The 18,718-nt window shown below is 37.8% G+C and overlaps 2 protein-coding genes across 5 annotated transcripts; one reads left to right on the forward strand and one right to left on the reverse strand.

The window, feature by feature from the left end:
- Positions 1 to 1,199: 1,199 nt before the first annotated feature.
- ifnlr1 (interferon lambda receptor 1) lies at positions 1,200 to 11,515 on the reverse strand. Its single transcript, XM_057341132.1, has 7 exons — positions 11,267 to 11,515; positions 8,859 to 8,985; positions 8,489 to 8,655; positions 6,016 to 6,176; positions 5,772 to 5,913; positions 4,618 to 4,742; positions 1,200 to 4,027 (listed from the first exon to the last, which is right to left on the reverse strand). The coding sequence occupies exons 1-7, from the start codon at positions 11,307 to 11,309 to the stop codon at positions 3,266 to 3,268; spliced, it is 1,527 nt and encodes a 508-aa protein (XP_057197115.1). The 5' UTR covers positions 11,310 to 11,515; the 3' UTR covers positions 1,200 to 3,265.
- Positions 11,516 to 12,051: 536 nt separating this feature from the next.
- On the forward strand, positions 12,052 to 17,839 carry LOC130557969 (uncharacterized). 4 transcript variants are annotated; one of them, XM_057340138.1, is made up of 6 exons: positions 12,052 to 12,456; positions 13,716 to 13,863; positions 14,098 to 14,747; positions 14,967 to 15,122; positions 15,214 to 15,306; positions 16,773 to 17,839. In XM_057340138.1, the coding sequence occupies exons 1-6, from the start codon at positions 12,415 to 12,417 to the stop codon at positions 17,082 to 17,084; spliced, it is 1,401 nt and encodes a 466-aa protein (XP_057196121.1). In that variant the 5' UTR covers positions 12,052 to 12,414; the 3' UTR covers positions 17,085 to 17,839. The 4 variants fall into 4 exon arrangements, with proteins under 4 accessions (XP_057196121.1, XP_057196118.1, XP_057196119.1 ...); XM_057340136.1 differs by adding an exon at positions 13,143 to 13,592 and having other exon boundaries at positions 12,056 to 12,456; positions 13,716 to 14,747; XM_057340137.1 differs by adding an exon at positions 13,143 to 13,587 and having other exon boundaries at positions 12,057 to 12,456; positions 13,716 to 14,747.
- The last annotated feature ends 879 nt before the right edge of the window (positions 17,840 to 18,718 follow it).

An 18,718-nucleotide genomic window follows, 5' to 3' on the forward strand; every position in this document is an offset into this window, starting at 1 on the left:
AATGACACAATAACAGCTCTCTGATGTTTTTCTGCACTCACGTGATCATATCTGAGCAGTTTAGATAATATCAGCGTATATCAGGGCTCTCAGACCGAGAGAAAACAAATGTGTCTGTGTGTTTTCTTTATACGTGAGAGGGTGAAACGGATGAATCAAAATGGATGAATGTCACACACACCTTACACACCCTTTCCCATTAAAAAAGAAAAAATTGCATTTATGTTACAGTCATTATGTCATAAATGCAACATTAAATATAATAAGTTATTATGCATAAATAAGATCATTTGTTATGAGGGACCCAAGTCTTATCTGGAGATTTGGATATCTTAGAGACTTTGGCTGGGTTGTGTTGACTTGGACAAAGCAACCAACACAACTTTTATTTAAAACACCTTAGCAACTGCATAGCAACAGACAAACAATGTCTCAGAACACACGAGAAACACCCATAATTCCCCTCCCGGCATTACAATGCAGAATTTTGCACGGCTCCTTTTCTCTTCTAAAGAAAAGTGAAGTTTTTGGTGTAACATATTAAAACACATCTGTCCTAAAAAAAGACAAATCTTCTGAGCTGTTAGTGTAACATCTAACCAATCTAAACTCTACATACACATGTAAACAATATTTCATCAGAAACACTACAACGACTTCAATCAACAAACAGTAGAACACAGTAAAATGATCCATCAAAAGTAGACTGATATTATTGATACTATTTTTATATTCTCTGTCTCACTACATTTTGAAACGGAACTAATGTTGTTTATAGTACATGACAAATCTTTTGTGTTTATTTAATAGGAAACGTTTAAATGCAACAAGCAACGAATGTTGCCATTCCACCCCTGATAAATAACAAACGATTATGAATGTATGAGCATGAGATGATTTACCTCGTCTCTGATTATTAAGGATCAGTCGTTAAGCACACATTAGATGAATAATGTGTGGGTCAGCTGAGAGTCAAACATTTCACATTATTACACTTTCAGAGCCGCTTTCAAAGCACAAATTATGTGTCACTGTGAAAATCATCATTACATCTAATGTAAAAAAAACCCCAGACAAACAAAACATTATATTTGAGAAAAACTTTTTCATAATAATTTAACTTATTTCTCTCTCTTAATGTCATTACTGCCATGCAAACAAAGTCATTATCATTAATGTGATGCATAAAAAAATATGACAAAAATGTACAACAAAGTTTTATAAAAATACATTTATTGTACAGCTATAAAACAATCATCATATTCCAGTTGAACTCATGTCACCGAACATCCGTCATATATTACTGGAGCTGTCAGATATTTACAATACTGTGACCTTTGTCTTGTTTGCACTCTGTAATGTGTTTAAACATCAACCATGTTATACAGTACACTGCCAATAATGCACTACAACACCAACTTACTGTTCATGAAGGGATAGCTCAACTGAAAATTATTTTCTCATTTATTCATCCTCATGTCATGTCAAACCTGTTTCTGCAGAACACAAAAGAAGATATTTTGAAGAATGTTAATAACCAAACAAAATGAAACCCTCACTGACGTCAATTGTCAAATTCTCGAAATATCTTCTTTTGTGTATCATTGAACAAAGAGTCACATAGAAGTTTACAACCACATGAGGGGGAATATAAATGATGACTGAATTTTGATTTTAGGGTGAACTAACCCTAAATAAAAAACGATTTAAGGAAAACATACGTACAGTTAAACACGCAGCATCAACACCAGTGGTGTTACTGGAATAAAATGGCCGTCTTAAGGGCGAGAATTTTGAAGAATTATTATATTATACACAAAAAAAAACCCATGCCAGTTTCAACATGTCTGAGTGGCAAACATGTCTTGTGACGTTTCTAACAGCACAGACGTTTTTTGTGCATCTTCCCAAAACACATTTGTCCGAATGACACAAACCGACTCGAGTGAATGTCTGCATGACCTCTGAAGTGAGTCGTGTATGTTCATTTCTCTCGAAACAAAGAGCTTTTATTCTCCCGTTGGACTTCCTCATAGTCAGATGACATAAAAAAACCCTATGAAGTTTATCACACAAACTCAAGGAACAAGTCTTTTGACGGATATGCAAATTCACTGGAATGATGTGTTTATCAGGAGCTCCGAGAGACTGGCTGACGTCTCGAAAGTCCTGCGTGTGATTATTTTCAGTCATAAATTAACATGTAAATGTAAAACTGACAAAGCGCTTTTGCTGAAACATTTTCACGTTCTTGGTCTTATTGCTCATGATTGTTTCTAAAGGAAAGTCTTTGAATCAACCAGCTGCCTTCATCTTGCTTTTTAATGCCCACCTCTAACATTTTTTAATAATTCCAGATTAAACCAGATAAAAAACAGATTCCAGTGTTTAAAATTGACTTAACAAATGTTATTTAAGCTTAAAGCTGCAATCTGGTAGGCCTACTTGTCATCATCTCTCAAACATGTTTGATTTTAACTTAAAAATGTTACAGATTGCAGCTTTAAATACACAATGAAACCAACATTCAATGTTATTATTAAAATGTTTGTATAATTGTGATTCATTCGTTGAACGTGTGACGCATGAAATGACTGGACAGGACAACGCTTGAACAAACGGCGATGCTACAGATAAATATAATTCAGTCTAAGTGCACCGGAGAACAAATACAAATATTTACACTCATGCACGAAATGTAAAAACAGCATCCTGTTAAAATATTTTGTTTGTCTTTTCAGGAAAGAGAAAATGTCGTCGTCATTTTATCCCCTTGTGTCGTTCCAAACCCGCATGACTTGGATTCAACACATTGGATGTGAATGACGACTGAAGTTTTGTGTGTTTGCTTTGAACAGTTCCTTTAAAACACTTCCTTCAATTCCAGCTTAACATACAGACAAAAAACTAAACGTGCATCATTCACACATGAGGTTTGAACGCTTTGTGCCGCTATTAAATCACAATAGCATGTGTTTAGGGCGAGATCTGTTCGCTTAACCAACAGAAAACAGAGAGTTCAGGAAAAACTAGTCCAGCTGGTGATGCAAAAACCGCAGAAATGACATCAAAGTTTGTGTGATTCTAATACTACCCTTAGACTGGCAAAATCAAACCATCCGCATGACCAGGTGTCCGTTTCGCTGCTCCAGAGTGATTGGTCACATGACATTTACGGCTCGTGTGATTGGCTCAGCTTATCTCCTGAACTTCATGCCCATGAGCAAAGATGGCAGACCAGCACCAACCGAGCAACATCCAGACATCAACCTTCCATTTTTAACATCCATCTGTCTAGAAAATTCTGACCGCCGTTGAATCCTTCTTCATCTTCCTTCGTCTCCTCCTGAACTTCACTTGAGCCCCGCATGTGACCTGTTCTCAGAATATACGTCCTCCGGCCCTCATGTCCCTCGAGAGGTGTCGCGGGCATCCCGTTCTGCCTATAGTTGGACACCACCGGCGTGAGATCAGGATAAAGACATTTGGAGATCTCAGAAACATCTACAGACGGGTACTTTGAATTACACCCCAAGTCTTCAACAACGAGATCCGTCAGCAATGGCGTCCTCTCTCCGAATGCGCGAGACTCCGAATCCGGCTGAAATAAAAATCCGTTTAACTGCAACGTACCATTGGCAGAGGGAATAACAGGTACCACAAGAGGCTCGCTGTGGGTATCCGAGTTAGAAACGTTATGATGTTCTCTGGGCCAGACAAACTCCGGACCGGATAATTCTGAGCTCTCAACATCAGCCGAGGGTGCGTCCGGCGTCTGGACGCCCACAATCATGCTGTAGTTGACAGAATGCTCACCGCTCGAGCAGCGGGTCGACGCTTCCTGATCACGAGAGTCCTGAGGCGCATAACTACTCCAATTACCCGTGACCTTTGACCCTTCCGGAACCACAGGGGCCTGGAGATAAAGCTTTGGGAGGTTTCCAATGAATCCCGAACACAATTGCACTTTGGATATTTCGTCCCGGACATCCGGACGAAATGGAAGAGCGTTGTTCTTTGACAGGATCTGTTTGACAGAGAAAGAGAAGAACAGATAATAACTCGACCTGTCTGATCCATCACGGAGAAACAAACCAGGGTTTCTAAAAATGATTCACTACCAACAGTAAATAATGATTTTTTTCTTCTGTTACTATCATGCATAACCTGTGTTGGGTGTAACTAGTTACTAAGTAATTGGTTACAGTAATTTAATGACCTTTCCCTTGAAAAAGTAAAGTAAGGGATTACTCGTATTTTTTCTGTAATTTAATTACAGTTACTTCTGAAGTAATTAAACTTCATTTGATGCGTTCGCTTCATCATTCTTTTCCACCCTTGTGTTAATTTATAGTTATATCGACCTCACTATCGTTCCTGAATCAAGTAAATGAATCTCGTGTGTGTCTGAACTTGAGCTTTTTCATAGTTGTGCGCGACCGTCAGTTAAATCACGTCAGCCGTATCCAGTCATGACACATTCCTTCAGGAGGAGTAAAGGAAACTCAAGCCTGTTGTCAAACAGGACCTTACTGCCGGTAAAACAGGGCGGAGACGATTCCAAGTACTGTACGCTCAGCTGGAATTTCCCCGAGTGAATGTGACGCGATGACTTACGAGAGCTTTCGGCAAAAGATGCTTTCTCTTCACAGACTGTTGACAGAGAATCATGGGTAAGATTATGAGCAGGACCACGGCCAGAAGAGCAGGCAACAGAACGACATGAAACCAGGAATTAGGGGCTGGAAAAAAATCACAAATAAAATCACAGATTAATGAAAATATATATTTTAAATCTGTACGTAAATATCTTTGAAGCACGATCATGTGAAATTGCTTGTATACGCATAATAGAAGACAATAAATAAATAGCCTAAAGAAAGTTGAGGAAAGACACATTCTCTGAAAACAAATCTTAAAAAAAAAAAAAGAGCCGGTTGCGGTCGCGCCATTCGCTATTTACACGGCGGACTTTGCAAGAGCAAAGACTGGACGCTTCTCCAGAGAGGAAACGCATCTGCTCCTGCGTGAGGTTAAAGCGCGCAAGCAGACCATCTACAGGACAAGCCGGATTTTTATCTTTATTTACACAATAATAAATAATATTACACATAATAATAATATTTTGTTGTACTCCATTTATAATTTATTTTATATTTGTCATGTTTGTGCGCTTCCCTCTGTGTAATAAGTAAAGTGAAAGCTTATAACCCGTTCAGAGGCGCATTTTCTACTAACGCGCTCTTTAAATAACACAAACATATTGCGCCGTGGACTTTAGACAAGGTTTGAGTTGGTCTATGGCGCTGTTTATTTTCAGTTCCTCAAAATAGCAACGCGCCAACAATGCGCCTGAAAACACCTCTTTGTGTAGACCACAAATGAGCGCAAATGCATTTTCTATTTAAACAACGCGGCACAGGATGGGAAAATGAGGACTGTGTCGGGCGGAAACTAGCAAAAACACTTGCGCTACGCCGCATTGTGCCGGGTGTACGATAGGGCCCTGTATTTCTTTGTGTAATCTGGACTCTTATTTTGAAATTTGGAACCTTGATTACTGTTTTGTGTATTTAAGAACAATGAGAGAGAGATAGGTGGAAGGGTCGAAATAGGAAACAAAGAAAGAGAAACACACAAAGGCAGACGGATAAATGAATAGTTTTTGTCAGGATATATAGCTGTGACTCGAAGACATTTAATGTTGAAAACACGAATTGTTTTGTTGAATATTGGCTGTAAGACAGTATTTGTGTCAGATTCATCATCACCTGTGACAGTGACACAGAATGAGGCTTTATCACTCTGTCGAGGTGAACTGGGATGTGTGAAGGAATAAACTGCATCTCCACAATATTCTGTATGTGTCTCCACAGGCCACACCAGAACTGAACCTGTCGTGCTCTCGTACACCTTCAGAGACACACAACACAAACAGTTCATCTCAAGATCCATCCAGAAATTACATCTAAAATGCTAGAAGAGAGCATTTACTGTGTTAATGTGAATACTGACCCTTCCGGCATGAAACTTGGGTTGAGTCAGGTTAACAGTGAACTTCATGGGATGCTGACAGACTCCCCAGCAGTCGATGTTCTGATCCATCGGAGGGGAAACTGTCACGTTCAGAGAAGTTTCATTCCATGATACAGATAACTCTGGAGCTTCCAGAATGGCTACAGAGAGAGAGAGAGAGAGAGAGAGAGAGAGAGAGAGAGAGAGAGAGAGTGAGAGAGAGAGAGAGAGAGAGAGAGAGAGAGAGAGAGAGAGAGGAGAGAGAGACAGTTATTGAAGATATTTGTAAGAATGTCAGTACCACAATCTATCCCCCATTTCCCTACTATGGCAGTAAATGGGGTTGAGATCTGTTTGTTACTGACATTCTTACAAATATCTTCCTTTGTGTTAGCAAACAAAGTAATTTTACAGGTTTGGAACAACTGAGGTGAGTAAATAATGACAGAATTTTTTTTTGGGTGAACTTCCCTTTATTCTCAACTTAAAACATGATCTGTGTCATCTGTTCAGATGTTTCTCCTGAGAAAAAGAGTCAGAAATGTACAATGTGTGTGTCATGAGAGTTTGAGAAGAGATGTCAACATGTGTCAAACTGAGCTCAGATTTTCTCGTCTGCAATCAAAAGTCAATATATGAAGATCTCAATATCAACTCAAACATTTCTCATCACATTACTCAAATCCAGATGATTTACCTCACAATCTACATTCATTTACACCTCCAGACTCTTCATGTGTTACACAATTACATTTGATTCTCTTTTATTTCACCTACAGTGAGGGAAATAAGTATTTGATCCCCTGCTGATTTTGTAAGTTTGCCTACTTACAAACAAATGAAGGGTCTATAATTTTTATGGTGGGTTTATTTTAACTGATAGACACAGAATATTAAAAAAAATCAGGGGAAAAAATGTTATATAAAGGTTATAAATTGATTTGCATTTCAGTCAGTGAAATAAGTATTTGATCCCCTACCAACTAGCAAGAATTCTGGCTCCACAGATTGGTTATGTGCCTATATGGACCACAGATTAGTCCTGTCACTTTAAGAAAGTACTCCTAAATCAGCTTGTTATGTATATAAAAGATGCCTGCCAACAGAATCTGTATCTTCCAGTTCAACCTCTCCAACACCATGGTCCAGACCAAATAGGTTTTAAAGGATGTCAGCGACAAGATTGGAGACCTGCACAAACCTTGAATAGGCTACAGACAGAAGCTTGGTGAGAAGGAGACAACTGTTGGTGTGATTATTTGGAAATAGAAGATATACAAAATAACTATCAAATGCCCTTGTTCTGGAGCTCCCTGCAATATTTCCCCAATGGGGTAAAGATGATCATGAGAAATGTTAAAGATCAGCCCAGAACTACACGGAAGAAGCCTGTTAATGATTTCAAGACAGTTGGGAACACAGTTAGCAAGCAAAACATTGGTAACACATTGGTAACACGCTATGCCACAGTAGACTGAAATCCTGAAGCACCCGCAAGGTCCTCCTGCCCAAGAAGGCCCGCCTGGCTCGTCTTAAGTTTGACAATGAACATAAAAATGATTCAGAAAAGGCTTTGGCGAAAGTGCTGGCACTGCTGTGAGACCAAAATGGACTCCTGTGTTTGGAGGGAGAGAAATGCTGACTATGAGCCCAAGAACATCATGTCTACAGAGAAGCACAGTGTTGGAAACATTCTGCTTTAGGGCTTTTTCTCTGCTACAGGTATACAGGATGACTTCACCGCATTGAGGGGCTGAGGGACGGGCCCATGTACCGTAAAATCTTGGACGAGAACCTCCTCCCCTTAACTAGGTCACTGAAGATGGGTCATGGATGAGCCTTTAACATGACAAAGACGCAAAACATATTGCCAAGACAACCAAATAGTGGCTTAAGGAGAAGCACATTAAATGTCCTAGCCAGTCTCTAGACCCTAGTCCTATAGAACCTCTGTGAAGGAGGCTAAAACTCCAATTTGCTGAGCGACAGCCAAGAAACCTTAAAGATTGACAGAGGAGTGGACTAAATGTATCCGGACACATGTGCAAACCTGGTGACCAACTATCAGAAATGTCTGACCTCTGTGCTTGCCAACAAGGGTTTCTCCACAAAGTACAAAGTTATGTTTTGCTTGGGGATCAAATACTTATTTCACTGACTGAAATGCAAATCAATTTATAACCTTTATATAACATTTTTTTCCCCTGATTTTTTTTAATATTCTGTGTCTATCAGTTAAAATAAACCCACCATAAAAATTATAGACCCTTCATTTGTTTGTAAGTAGGCAAACTTACAAAATCAGCAGGGGATCAAATACTTATTTCCCTCACTGTATAAGCAATTTTAGGAGAAACATCTGAGACTAAATTGATACTTTAATAAAACACAACCGAGAGCTCCATGTAATTTCCTGAGCTATGAAAGAGCAACATCTGAGAAATGACATGTTCCTCTGGACAGAATATCTTACTTTGTTGATAAGGATAGAACAGGAGTTCTCCCACACACCGTCCAGCCGCAGTGATCTTGACGTGATATCTCGTGGTCACGTCAGTCACGATCATCACAGACGTGAGGTCGCATACAGGAACTGAGATGTTCTGGCACCACGCCACTGGTTTGTACGGCCCACCATACCTACAAAAAAACAAACACAGACTATTGAGAAGACTGATTTAAACCAGGTTTTGTTTTTTATTCCCTTGCGGTTTTACTTCACCGTTACAAACTACCAACACTCGTTTTTTCACTCTACAGCACTTAATTCAGTAGTTCATTTGTGCACTGTGTGTATGTGTCGAGTGTGTAAATAAGATAGAGAAGAGACGAGAAGAACTCACGTGAGATACTGAACACTGTAGAGAGCGACTTCACCCGGAACATCAGCTTCATTCCAATGAAGAACATGGTGAAAATTCCTGGACTCAAAATGCGGCTTCGTCAGATTACATTCATGACACCAAACTCCTACAAACACAGAAAATCACAACAATAAGAGTGATTCGATACAACAGGTCTGTGAACGTTTGTCATCGTGAAGTGTTGATCTCTGATCCATTGTTTCAAACAAACATAAATGAACCCTTTAGTTCCTCTTTAAGAGGTTTTGCCATTTATACAACCACAGTTAAAACACCCTCCCCATCCATCGTTTTAGAGACTCATATGTCTTGCCATAAACTAACATGAAGAAACAATATCATTTATTAATGTCAATACAATTATTCATGTTTGTTCATTGTGCATCCCGCTTATTTCACGGCTACTTACCTCAAATAAGTTGTTGAACATGAAATATTTTTTTAGCTCATTTTCAACGAATGCAGACCTTCAATGAGGAAAATCTGCTTACTTTCGGTTTTAAGGTAAAACACGATGTTCAAATGCCAAGAACACGCAATTTGGTTTAATCATTTTGTAAATGTAAAGTAATTATGAGACATTTTATATTGAATTTTTGTGTAATATTAAACTGTGCCTGTCAAAATGATTTGCAGCATCCAGGTTATCATGTGTTATTACTTTTGAGTGGTTGTTATCTGGGAATATCAGACCGTGGAATGTAGCGACTGGCAGTGGTGCTGCTAGCCCCTTTTTAAGGGAGATAAAGCCCCCCTAAAGTTTTAGCTTAGCCCCCCTAAAATATTGTGAGTAATAATGTAATCTGTACAAGAATCCGAGATCGCTTTATAGTACCCTTTAAAACTCTTATTATGAAAACGGCGTTAGGCTGCGTTATTTAGCGCATTCTTCAGTTCACAGCGGCACATTGGAGTGAACGTCATAAGCTTTGTGTGTGTGCATTAACATGACATCTGCACGTTTGCCATTCTTTGTTAAAAATGCATCTTAATATGATGCGAGAGCGATACAAGACCCTTTCCCATCCACTGTAAAAAAGTTTTGTCCGCGTTCACCGCTCGTTAACTAACGTTAGCTGTTTACGTTTCCTCCAGCAAAATGAAAGCATCACTTCACACCAATGACGGCATACTTTAGAATACTTTTGTGTGTGTTATTCATTGTTCTGAGTTCCGAGGAAGCAAAAGTGTACCTAGAAGCTCTTTGTCGTTTTTCAGACGCTTCAGTATTTTTATTATTAATTTAAAACATATTGTGGATGTAATAGATGAACATGCACAGGAGTGACAGCGCTGGTGCTAATCAGAATGAATGAAAGGGAAACATATCAAGTTATTCCTACTAAATAATGATTCAGCAGTTGATTGTGACATTTACTATATGGATTTGTTTCTGTTGTTGTCACTTTGAATTATAAATGTTGCAGATTGACTGATTAATGTGATATTCATTTGAATAACAATAACTTGTCTTTATGCTTTTCTGCATATTCTTTCTTAATTATTTATTTTAGTAATGTATACAGTACGTGGTGCTTAGAGTGTGGCTATATATATATCCTCAAAGGAGGCTGAGCCCCCCTAATATTGAAAACCTAGAATCGCCCCTGGCGACTGGCCAATCAGAATCAAGTATTCCACAGTGCCGCGTAATAATCCCTAATAACAGCTGCTTAAAACTAATAACACATTGTCATCCAGGGACTGGGCGTCATATTTATATGACGTTTAATATTTCATGTATTTCATGTAAACAAAAATAAATATGATGAATCGATAATATAGCTACTGTATGAGATTATATTTACAAATGAAGAGATTATTTGCAAAAACAGATCACCCTGTTTTTAGAAATGTTCAAAAATCATGTTTTTATTGTGTTAGCCATTTATTTTGGGGTTCTTATTACTTAATCAAAACAACCCACCTGCACTTTGACTGATGTTAACGTTAATGCAAAATGAAAAAAAAAACATGATTTGCAATTTTTGAGTTTGCAAATAAATGTGCAAAAATGTTTTCAAATAATTAATACCAAACAACAAATAATTAATACAAATTAAACCAAATTTCAGGTTTTTCTTGTTAGACCAAATGTTAAATTTTAGTGTAACTCATTTTTTATAGTGTAGTAAATTAACATCACACTTTTATTTAAGATCCAAACCCTAATGTAAAATATAGTAACAGAGATTAGATCATCTCATTTACGAATGTTTTCCTTTAAATAAGATGTTTTGCCTTTTACGCCCTTATTTTTTTCTCACGTTATTTATGAGTGAAACATTTTTATTTAAAAACACCAAATATAAATCCTCTCGATTCACCCGTCAGTGACAGATGTCAATGTTAAAGCCTCTCATGACTAAAAAAAGGATTTTTCTCACCAGTAACACAGAGAAACAGCACCACGGCACTTAGGGAACGCATATCCGGAGCTGATGTGAAAGGTCATTAAACCATCCGTCTACAGATCTTACATCCTTCTCAACAATCCAACAATCTCATGTCCACCGAAAGGAACATTCCTGTAGGGTCATGAGGTGATAGTCACGGTTAATGTAACAGAAGGACAGAGTCCAGCCGGTTTCACATCTTCAGTCTGTGTTCTCATCCTCAGGTGTGCCTGCTGTGGACTTTGGAGCGTCTTATTGCCAAGTTCCTGTTTTCAGCTGTTGGTCTCCGCCTCTTCAGGGCCGTCCGTCTTCAGCAACAGCAACATCAGGTATTTCAGGTTTTATCTGATGAAAAAATGAAACTGAGAAGCTTCTCATAAGGGTAGAGTAAAAGCGTTTGGGCCGGGATGTGGGGCGGTGCCGCGTATAATGTGTTGGATTCTCTATAGTGACACACAACAGGATCACATCACATGCAGGAGCGCAACAATCTGTGACAAACAAAACACGTCCATCCCTGCGGCTCAAGTTCACACAGTGATACTTCTCATACAGAAAAACAAACCTTCACAGCTCAAAAGACTGAATGAAGTGCACCGTTGTGTATCCACTTTATCTCAGATGTTTATCCCCGAAGAGAAATAAAGACACAGGTGAGACTAAAGTGAGAATCGTGCACATCTATTGAGAGCACACAGCTCGGATCCGCAGCTCTTGAAAGAATTCGATGAAAAACATTCATGAGATCTGATGTTAAATTACTTTGCAATCAACTTAAAACAGTGCGAGACGTTATTTCTACAATTCTTTCTCTTTTTCTCGCTTTCATTCGTTTAACCTTTCATTCAATCTCATATCTTTCATTGGTTCATTCACTGTAAAAAGTGCACAAGGCATGTCATTACTCTAAAGCAGTTGTTATACTTGATCTGACTCAAAACATTCAATTTTCTGTCTAGCCATCAATGTAACGTAAAAATATTGGTTGATTCAAATTAAAAGTAAGTCTTGTTAGTGTAACGTAAATAAATGTCTTTAAATCAAATTAAAAATATTGCGTTCCCATTATCACGTCACGTCTGACGTCATCCGTAGTTGAGCGTGAGGACGTTCATCTTTCCGCCATCTTGTCATACCGCATGGATGAACACGGCGTGGAGAAACGGGAATCTATAAAATCGGTAAGTAATTCTAAAGATACGTTTGGGTGTATTATTAACATCATTTACGTATGATTACATAAACTATTATGATATACTGCTGTTTTACATACGGTTAGTATTACTAGTTGGACGGGTCTAACTCGGCTAGCAAGTTTACAAGTTTCCCTCATCAGTATGAAGTTAAACTGAGTGGAAATAAAATAATAGTAATACAAGTAAACTGCTTGAGGTTAGATGGGTTGATAGTATAAGTGCTGTTTCGGGTATGCTGTAGTGCGATACTAGTCAAAATGTGAATTTGGCGCGTCATGTGTGCCATGTAGAAAATGCATGCATGCCCGCTTCAGAAGGGCTTAACGTTCTTATGAAGCTTTATTATTATGATTATTATTTGCTTATAATGAAACTCGCTTTCGCAATGTACTCGTTTAACACTTAACGTTAGTTCTGCTTAACGTTACTTAGACTTACTAGACTGCGAGTATCTTCCGAACGCTAACGTCTCTCATTAATGATTAACGTTAACCCAAGCTAAGTGCGCGAAAGACATATCTTCACATGAAGGCCCAAACACGTCTTGAAGTGACGTGCCTCAACACATATTTTAACATATCGCGTTTACCAGCATGCCATGTAAAGAAGTCGCATGTTTAGATTTAACGTTATGTGAGCCAGTATATTATAAATATCTTTGTCTTTTGTAGGATGTCATCTGTATCAGTGCAGCTCTCTTACACCAAGATTGGAAGTTTCGCATGTTTCTAATCTTCCCATTGATGTTCTGAATGAAGACATATCACAGACTGTAAAACAGAAACACCCAAACCTGGATGTTGTGTGCTTGGCCAAGGAAGTAACATTTAAAGGCTTCAGCTACAGAAAAAGTATGGTCATTGCTCATGGCGAATGTTCAGGGCTTCCAGAGTTTGGCGAAATTTTGAAAATTATTGTGTTGCAGGACAAACCACTGTTCATTGTCAGGAGACTAGATGCATGGTATACTGAACATTACAGAGCCTATTTCTTGGTCCAGTCATCTGACAAGAAAATTGAACTTTTAGAGCACCATGATCTTACAGACCCATATCCACTGGTTCAGTACACAATTGGGGGGAGACGCATGGTGGCTCTGAAGAGATATATACATGTGTAAGGTTAGAATTGTTTACATGGTCACTACATCTTGTGCAAATTTTTAGAATACAGTATGTAAATGTCTAACAATAATCTATTACTTGTACTGTATCTAATCTTATTTATTTTCTTTATTTTTTCAGAATCTGTTAAGGATGTCAGGAAGAAGATCTGCCAAGCTTTTGGTGATTGTGAGTGAAGATGATTCAAGAAAGTTGCTTCTGCCAGATGGGATTCCCGAATCAGTGGATGAGCTCGTTGAAAAAGTGAGGGAAGCTTGTGGATTAAAGGGTAAATTCAGACTACAGTATCAGGACAAAGATTTTGGGGATGTATTTGTAAATTTGACAAACACTGGAGAACTTCAGAGTCTTTGCACTCTAAAGATAATCCCTTTGCCAGACGAAGAATCATTCACTGTTCAAACAAATGATGGGACCCAGTCTAACGATGATACTCTGTCCTCCTTTGGCTCTGGCGACACTGATGATACTATCATCCTCTCACCCCCTGGCTCGGAAACAGTTTCTACAAGAAATCAACAGTGGCCAAAGGAATTTAATATTCCACGCTTTTCTTATGACACTGAACTCCAATTAGAGAGAGGAAATTCTCTTTTTAAGGCTAACGGAACAAGGCTGACTGTCGCTCCAAAGATGAAGTCTGATATTCTGGAGAAGATATGTGATGAGATCTACAAGTATAAATCTTATCCCAGCAGTGCAAACTTCTGCGAAGTTTCAGAGGCACTTATCAAGAAACACCCTTGCTTGGCAGAAAAAGGATCCTTCAATGGTTGCTACGGGTGGACACAGAGATTTAAAATGAAGATGGGAAACCTACGCACACAGTTGAAAGGTCTTGGATGCCCTGAGTTTTTGGCAAATTCCCTGAAAACCAAAGCCTCGGATAATGCTTTTCCAGCAAAAAATGTTAAACGACCTAAACGTGGCGAGGCCAATCATATCCCATCCGTACCTGCTGGAGTGTCATCAGAAAACCTTGAAACTGAGCGCCTGGCACTTTTAAAGGAAGTGAAGAAAAGAAACAACGCATGCACAATCAGAGAAAAAATGACAAAGACGTTTGCCTTACGCAGACGAGAAGTTGTGGAAAACCAACCTAGTGTTCAGGAACTGCAAGAAAGGTGGCCAGCTCTGTTTCAACAAGAGGAGGTAGAACCCGTCATTTCATTTAAAGTGCAAGTGATTAAACATGAATTTACCGTAGTTTAAATTATGGATTTTAGTATGTAGTGTAATTACTTAGATTTTCACAAGCCCTACTTATACCTTTAGTTGTTTAATGCTCTGTGTATATGTATTTTTACAACTAGTTCTCAAAGTAATGTCAGGTTCTTTCCAAAGTCTATTTTCTGTTTCTCTTTCTTGCAGATTAATGCTGAATTTTTGCGCATCACGACTTTACCTTTACAATCGAGATTTTTGGCTTCTTTGGACAGACAGAGCTCTCAGCTTCTCCAGGTTATTAGAAGCAAAGGTGGAGTCCTCCGTGAAAAAACTAAAGACACTATTAAAGTTATGGATCAGGTATTGGTTGCATGCACATAGAATTGTTTGTGGTAATCAATTCAGTAATGTTTTGGTCTAATAAAAACCATACATCTTGAACATTTTGTAGAGTCTGGACATAGACATCAGAAGAGAGTGCCTGCTGAAGTGCCTCATCATGTACCTTGGTGAAGATGCAAGCTGTCTGATCAAAGAATACCAGGTAATGTTGACATTGCAAACCACTGAAATTTTGAACTAGCCCTTTAAAGGAGTAGTTGACCTTCAAAATGAAAATTCTGTCATCATTTACACGCCCTCTTGTCGTTTCAAACCTGTGTGACTTTCTTTCATCCGCAGAACACAAAGTATATTTTTAAGAATGTTGTTAACAGCCCCCCATTCACTTGCATTGGTTTTGTGTCCATAAAATAGAAGTGAATGGGAGCTGTGCTATTCTGTTACCAACATTGTTCAAAATTCTGCAGAAGAAAAAGGTCATACAGGCATGAAATTACATCTGTAGATGATGATGACAGAATTTTCATATTGAAAGTCAACTACAAGTGCTAGTTCACCCAAAAATGATAATTCTGTCATTTACTCGTTCCAAACCTGTATGACTTTCTTTGTTCTGCTGAACACAAAGGAAGATATTTGGAAGAATGTCAGTAACCAAACAGATCTCATCCCCCATTGGCTCCCATAGTATTTTTTTCCTACTGTGGCAGTTAATGGGGAATAAGGTCTGTTTGGTTACAAGCATTCTTTCAAATATAGTTCTGTGATCATCAGAAAGAAATTTAAAGAGAATTTGAACAACCTGATGGTGAGTAAATGATCACAGAATTTTTATTTTTGGGTGAACTGTCCCTTTAAACTTTCGACTTTCTTCATGTAATAATAGACAGACTTCATGGTGGCAAGACAAGATCTTCGTGTGGAGCATATCAACTGTTGTCAGACTGTGTATAAAAAAATCTCACTGGATTATTACAAATAATGGCAAAAGAAATGTTTGGAAATGTAAACTAATTCGTACTACTGACATACTACAGCAAGAGATAACTGGTTTAAGAACATTTTTGGGGGGTGAAAATACTAATGTGACTAAGACTTGCACAGTACTGTGTGTGTATGCAAGGCTGAAGAGATGTGTCTTTAGACAACTGAGAGACAGTGTCTGAGCCCAGAACAGTGTCACGAATGTTATTTCAGTTTAGGTGCTAGGTGGGAAAAGGCTCTACCTCCTCTTTTTGCTATCCTAGGAGCTACTAAAAGGTAGAGTTTTGTGATCTTAAGGAGTGTGATAAGTTGTAGTGCATTAGAAGCTCTGTTAAGTACGTAGGAGCTGCACCGTTTAAGGCTTCACAAGTGAGTAGCAGTATTTTGTAATCTAAACAGAATTTACTTTTAACATCGTTACACTCGTTACCAATTCTAGTTCACCCAAAAATGAAAATTTTGTCATCACTTACTCGCCCTCCACTTGTTATAAACCATTCAAATTTCATTGTAAAGCTGAACACAAATGAAGATATTTTAATCAAAGCAACAGAGATGTTTTGGGTCTACATTGACTTCCATAGTAGGAAAGCCAACTACATTTTTTTTTTATTTTTTAGATGAGAAAGGGGTATTTTTTCTTCCACAGTCCCTCAATTACTCTCTGTTCTTGTATGTTTTTAGGCTGACCAGAGGGAGGAAGCGGAGAGAGAATTCGAAAAGACCACCATGGCAGTTTTTGTCATCCGTGAAAGTGATGCTCTCAGTCATGCACTGGACATTTCCATTGTCATTGACGGTGTGGAGGTACTAAATAAGTTGCCCTCTGTTGCATGTGCCTGTACCATGATGATTGGACTCATTTATGCACTGAACCTTAAATATCCTGAAGGACTCAAATATACCTTTGAAGCCTTTCAAAAAATATTAATGGACATAGAGAATAAGCAAATGAGCCGAAGGGTGCAGAACCTCTCTTCAAAGCTGCAGGAGTAAATTTGTTTCCTTTGACCCAGCTACAATGTTCTGCTGATGGTGAATCTCCTTTAAGATGTTGGACTGTATAAAACTGTTCACTCGGTTTCAGTTGTTTTGTAAATAGTATTAGACTGTTTACTAAACCTGATTTGTGTTTTATCTTGGGTAAGGTTAATAGTTTACCCAAAAATGAAAATTCTTAGGTTGTTTAATCACCCTCAAGCTATTCAAGTATTTAACTTTATTTAACTTAATTAGGTTCAGAGACATTTTATAAAAATGACGAGAGAAGGTTCATTTTTGGGTAAACTAGTCCATGAAGGTGAAACGTTGTTTTTTTTCTTTCTACCATTGGCTAATTTGGTAGGTGCTTTATTAAAAGTGGTTGGTTTTATAATGCCCTTTTTAAAGCAGGTTTTAGGCCATATTCACTATATGCTGCTAATGCTGCTTAGAGTGGCACCTGTCCGTCCATCCAAACTTGTTTTAACTTCAGCACAATTTAAAAGGTTTTGTTGTGTAAAGTTAGTTCTAATTGATTGTTTGTGGAAAGATTTTATGTTTTTCTTCTAAACCTTGATTCTGATTCACCTCAAAGGTGAATTGACATTGTTATACGGTGTGTAATTGTATAAAGATACTATACACATTGTAAAAACTGTTATACTGTCTGTATTGTTATTATACACATTGTAGAAATGTATTGTGACAAAAATTGTCAAAGGTTTACGATGTGTTTACATTGTTATACAGTTTGTATAAGACATTATACACATTGTAAAAATGTTATATTATGACAAAAATAAATTGTCAAAAGTTTGACACTTGAAGTCATTCATCTTAGACAGATGATGAAATTTCTTTACTTTCAGAATGTGTAATTTTTTAATATTAATTTTAAATTACATTTGTTTGGATATTTGGTTAGAAATAAAGTAAAGAAAATAAGTTTATACAAAAGTAAGAATTTTAAGTTGAGCCAAATTAAAAATTTTAAGTTGAGCCAAAGTAAGAGTTTTAAGTTGAGTCAAAGTAAGAATTTTAAGTTGAGCCGAAGTAAGAATTTTAAGTTGATAAAAAGTAAAGTAATTAGGTGTAAGAAGTTGACGCAATTTATTTACTTTGATCCAATGAAACACTTTTTTCAGTGTTCCTTTTTTCTTGCTCTCTCCATTCCTTTCTTTCTGGAAACTTCTTGCCGTTGGTGTTTTGGAGAACCAATGGAGACATTAAAGAGATCTCTTTTTTTCTTTCCGGCTTGCTTCATGCCTCGAGGCTGCTACAACAGCACACGAGACAAAGAGAAACTCATTAGAGTCTATGAGACATTCCTAAAATAGTTTGGTTTCCTAAACACCACTAGTATGTTTGTTCAAGATCGTAAGGAGTAAACACGACAAAAGACTGTGTGAGTGTGTGTGAAGATTTAAAACTGTTAAAGGTATAGTTCACTCAAAAATATAAAATCGTCCATCATTTATTCATCCTCATGTCATTTCAAACTTGTATGAGTTTCTTTCTTCTGCGGAACACAAAAGAAGATATTTTGAAGAATGTTGATAATCAAACAACACTAAACTCCATTGACTTCCATTGTGTGAACACAAAACCACTGAGACATTTCTCAAAGTATCTTCTTTTGTGTTCCACTG

The sequence above is a fragment of the Triplophysa rosa genome, linkage group LG8 (assembly GCF_024868665.1).
Source record: "Triplophysa rosa linkage group LG8, Trosa_1v2, whole genome shotgun sequence".
NCBI classification, from domain to species: domain Eukaryota; kingdom Metazoa; phylum Chordata; class Actinopteri; order Cypriniformes; family Nemacheilidae; genus Triplophysa; species Triplophysa rosa.

Excerpts from the sequence above, each read along its gene's own strand:
- ifnlr1 (XM_057341132.1), bottom strand. The coding sequence starts at position 11,309 with ATGCGTTCCCTAAGTGCCGTGGTGCTGTTTCTCTGTGTTACTG. Across the intron at positions 8,986-11,266 it reads GCTGTTTCTCTGTGTTACTG|GAGTTTGGTGTCATGAATGT; the intron begins GTGAGAAAAATC and ends CTGTGTTTGTAG. Across the intron at positions 4,743-5,771 it reads ATTCTGTGTCACTGTCACAG|CCCCTAATTCCTGGTTTCAT; the intron begins GTGATGATGAAT and ends ATTTTTTTCCAG.
- LOC130557969 (XM_057340135.1), top strand. The coding sequence starts at position 12,415 with ATGGATGAACACGGCGTGGAGAAACGGGAATCTATAAAATCG. Across the intron at positions 12,457-13,715 it reads AACGGGAATCTATAAAATCG|AATCTGTTAAGGATGTCAGG; the intron begins GTAAGTAATTCT and ends TTATTTTTTCAG. Across the intron at positions 15,307-16,772 it reads GTCTGATCAAAGAATACCAG|GCTGACCAGAGGGAGGAAGC; the intron begins GTAATGTTGACA and ends GTATGTTTTTAG.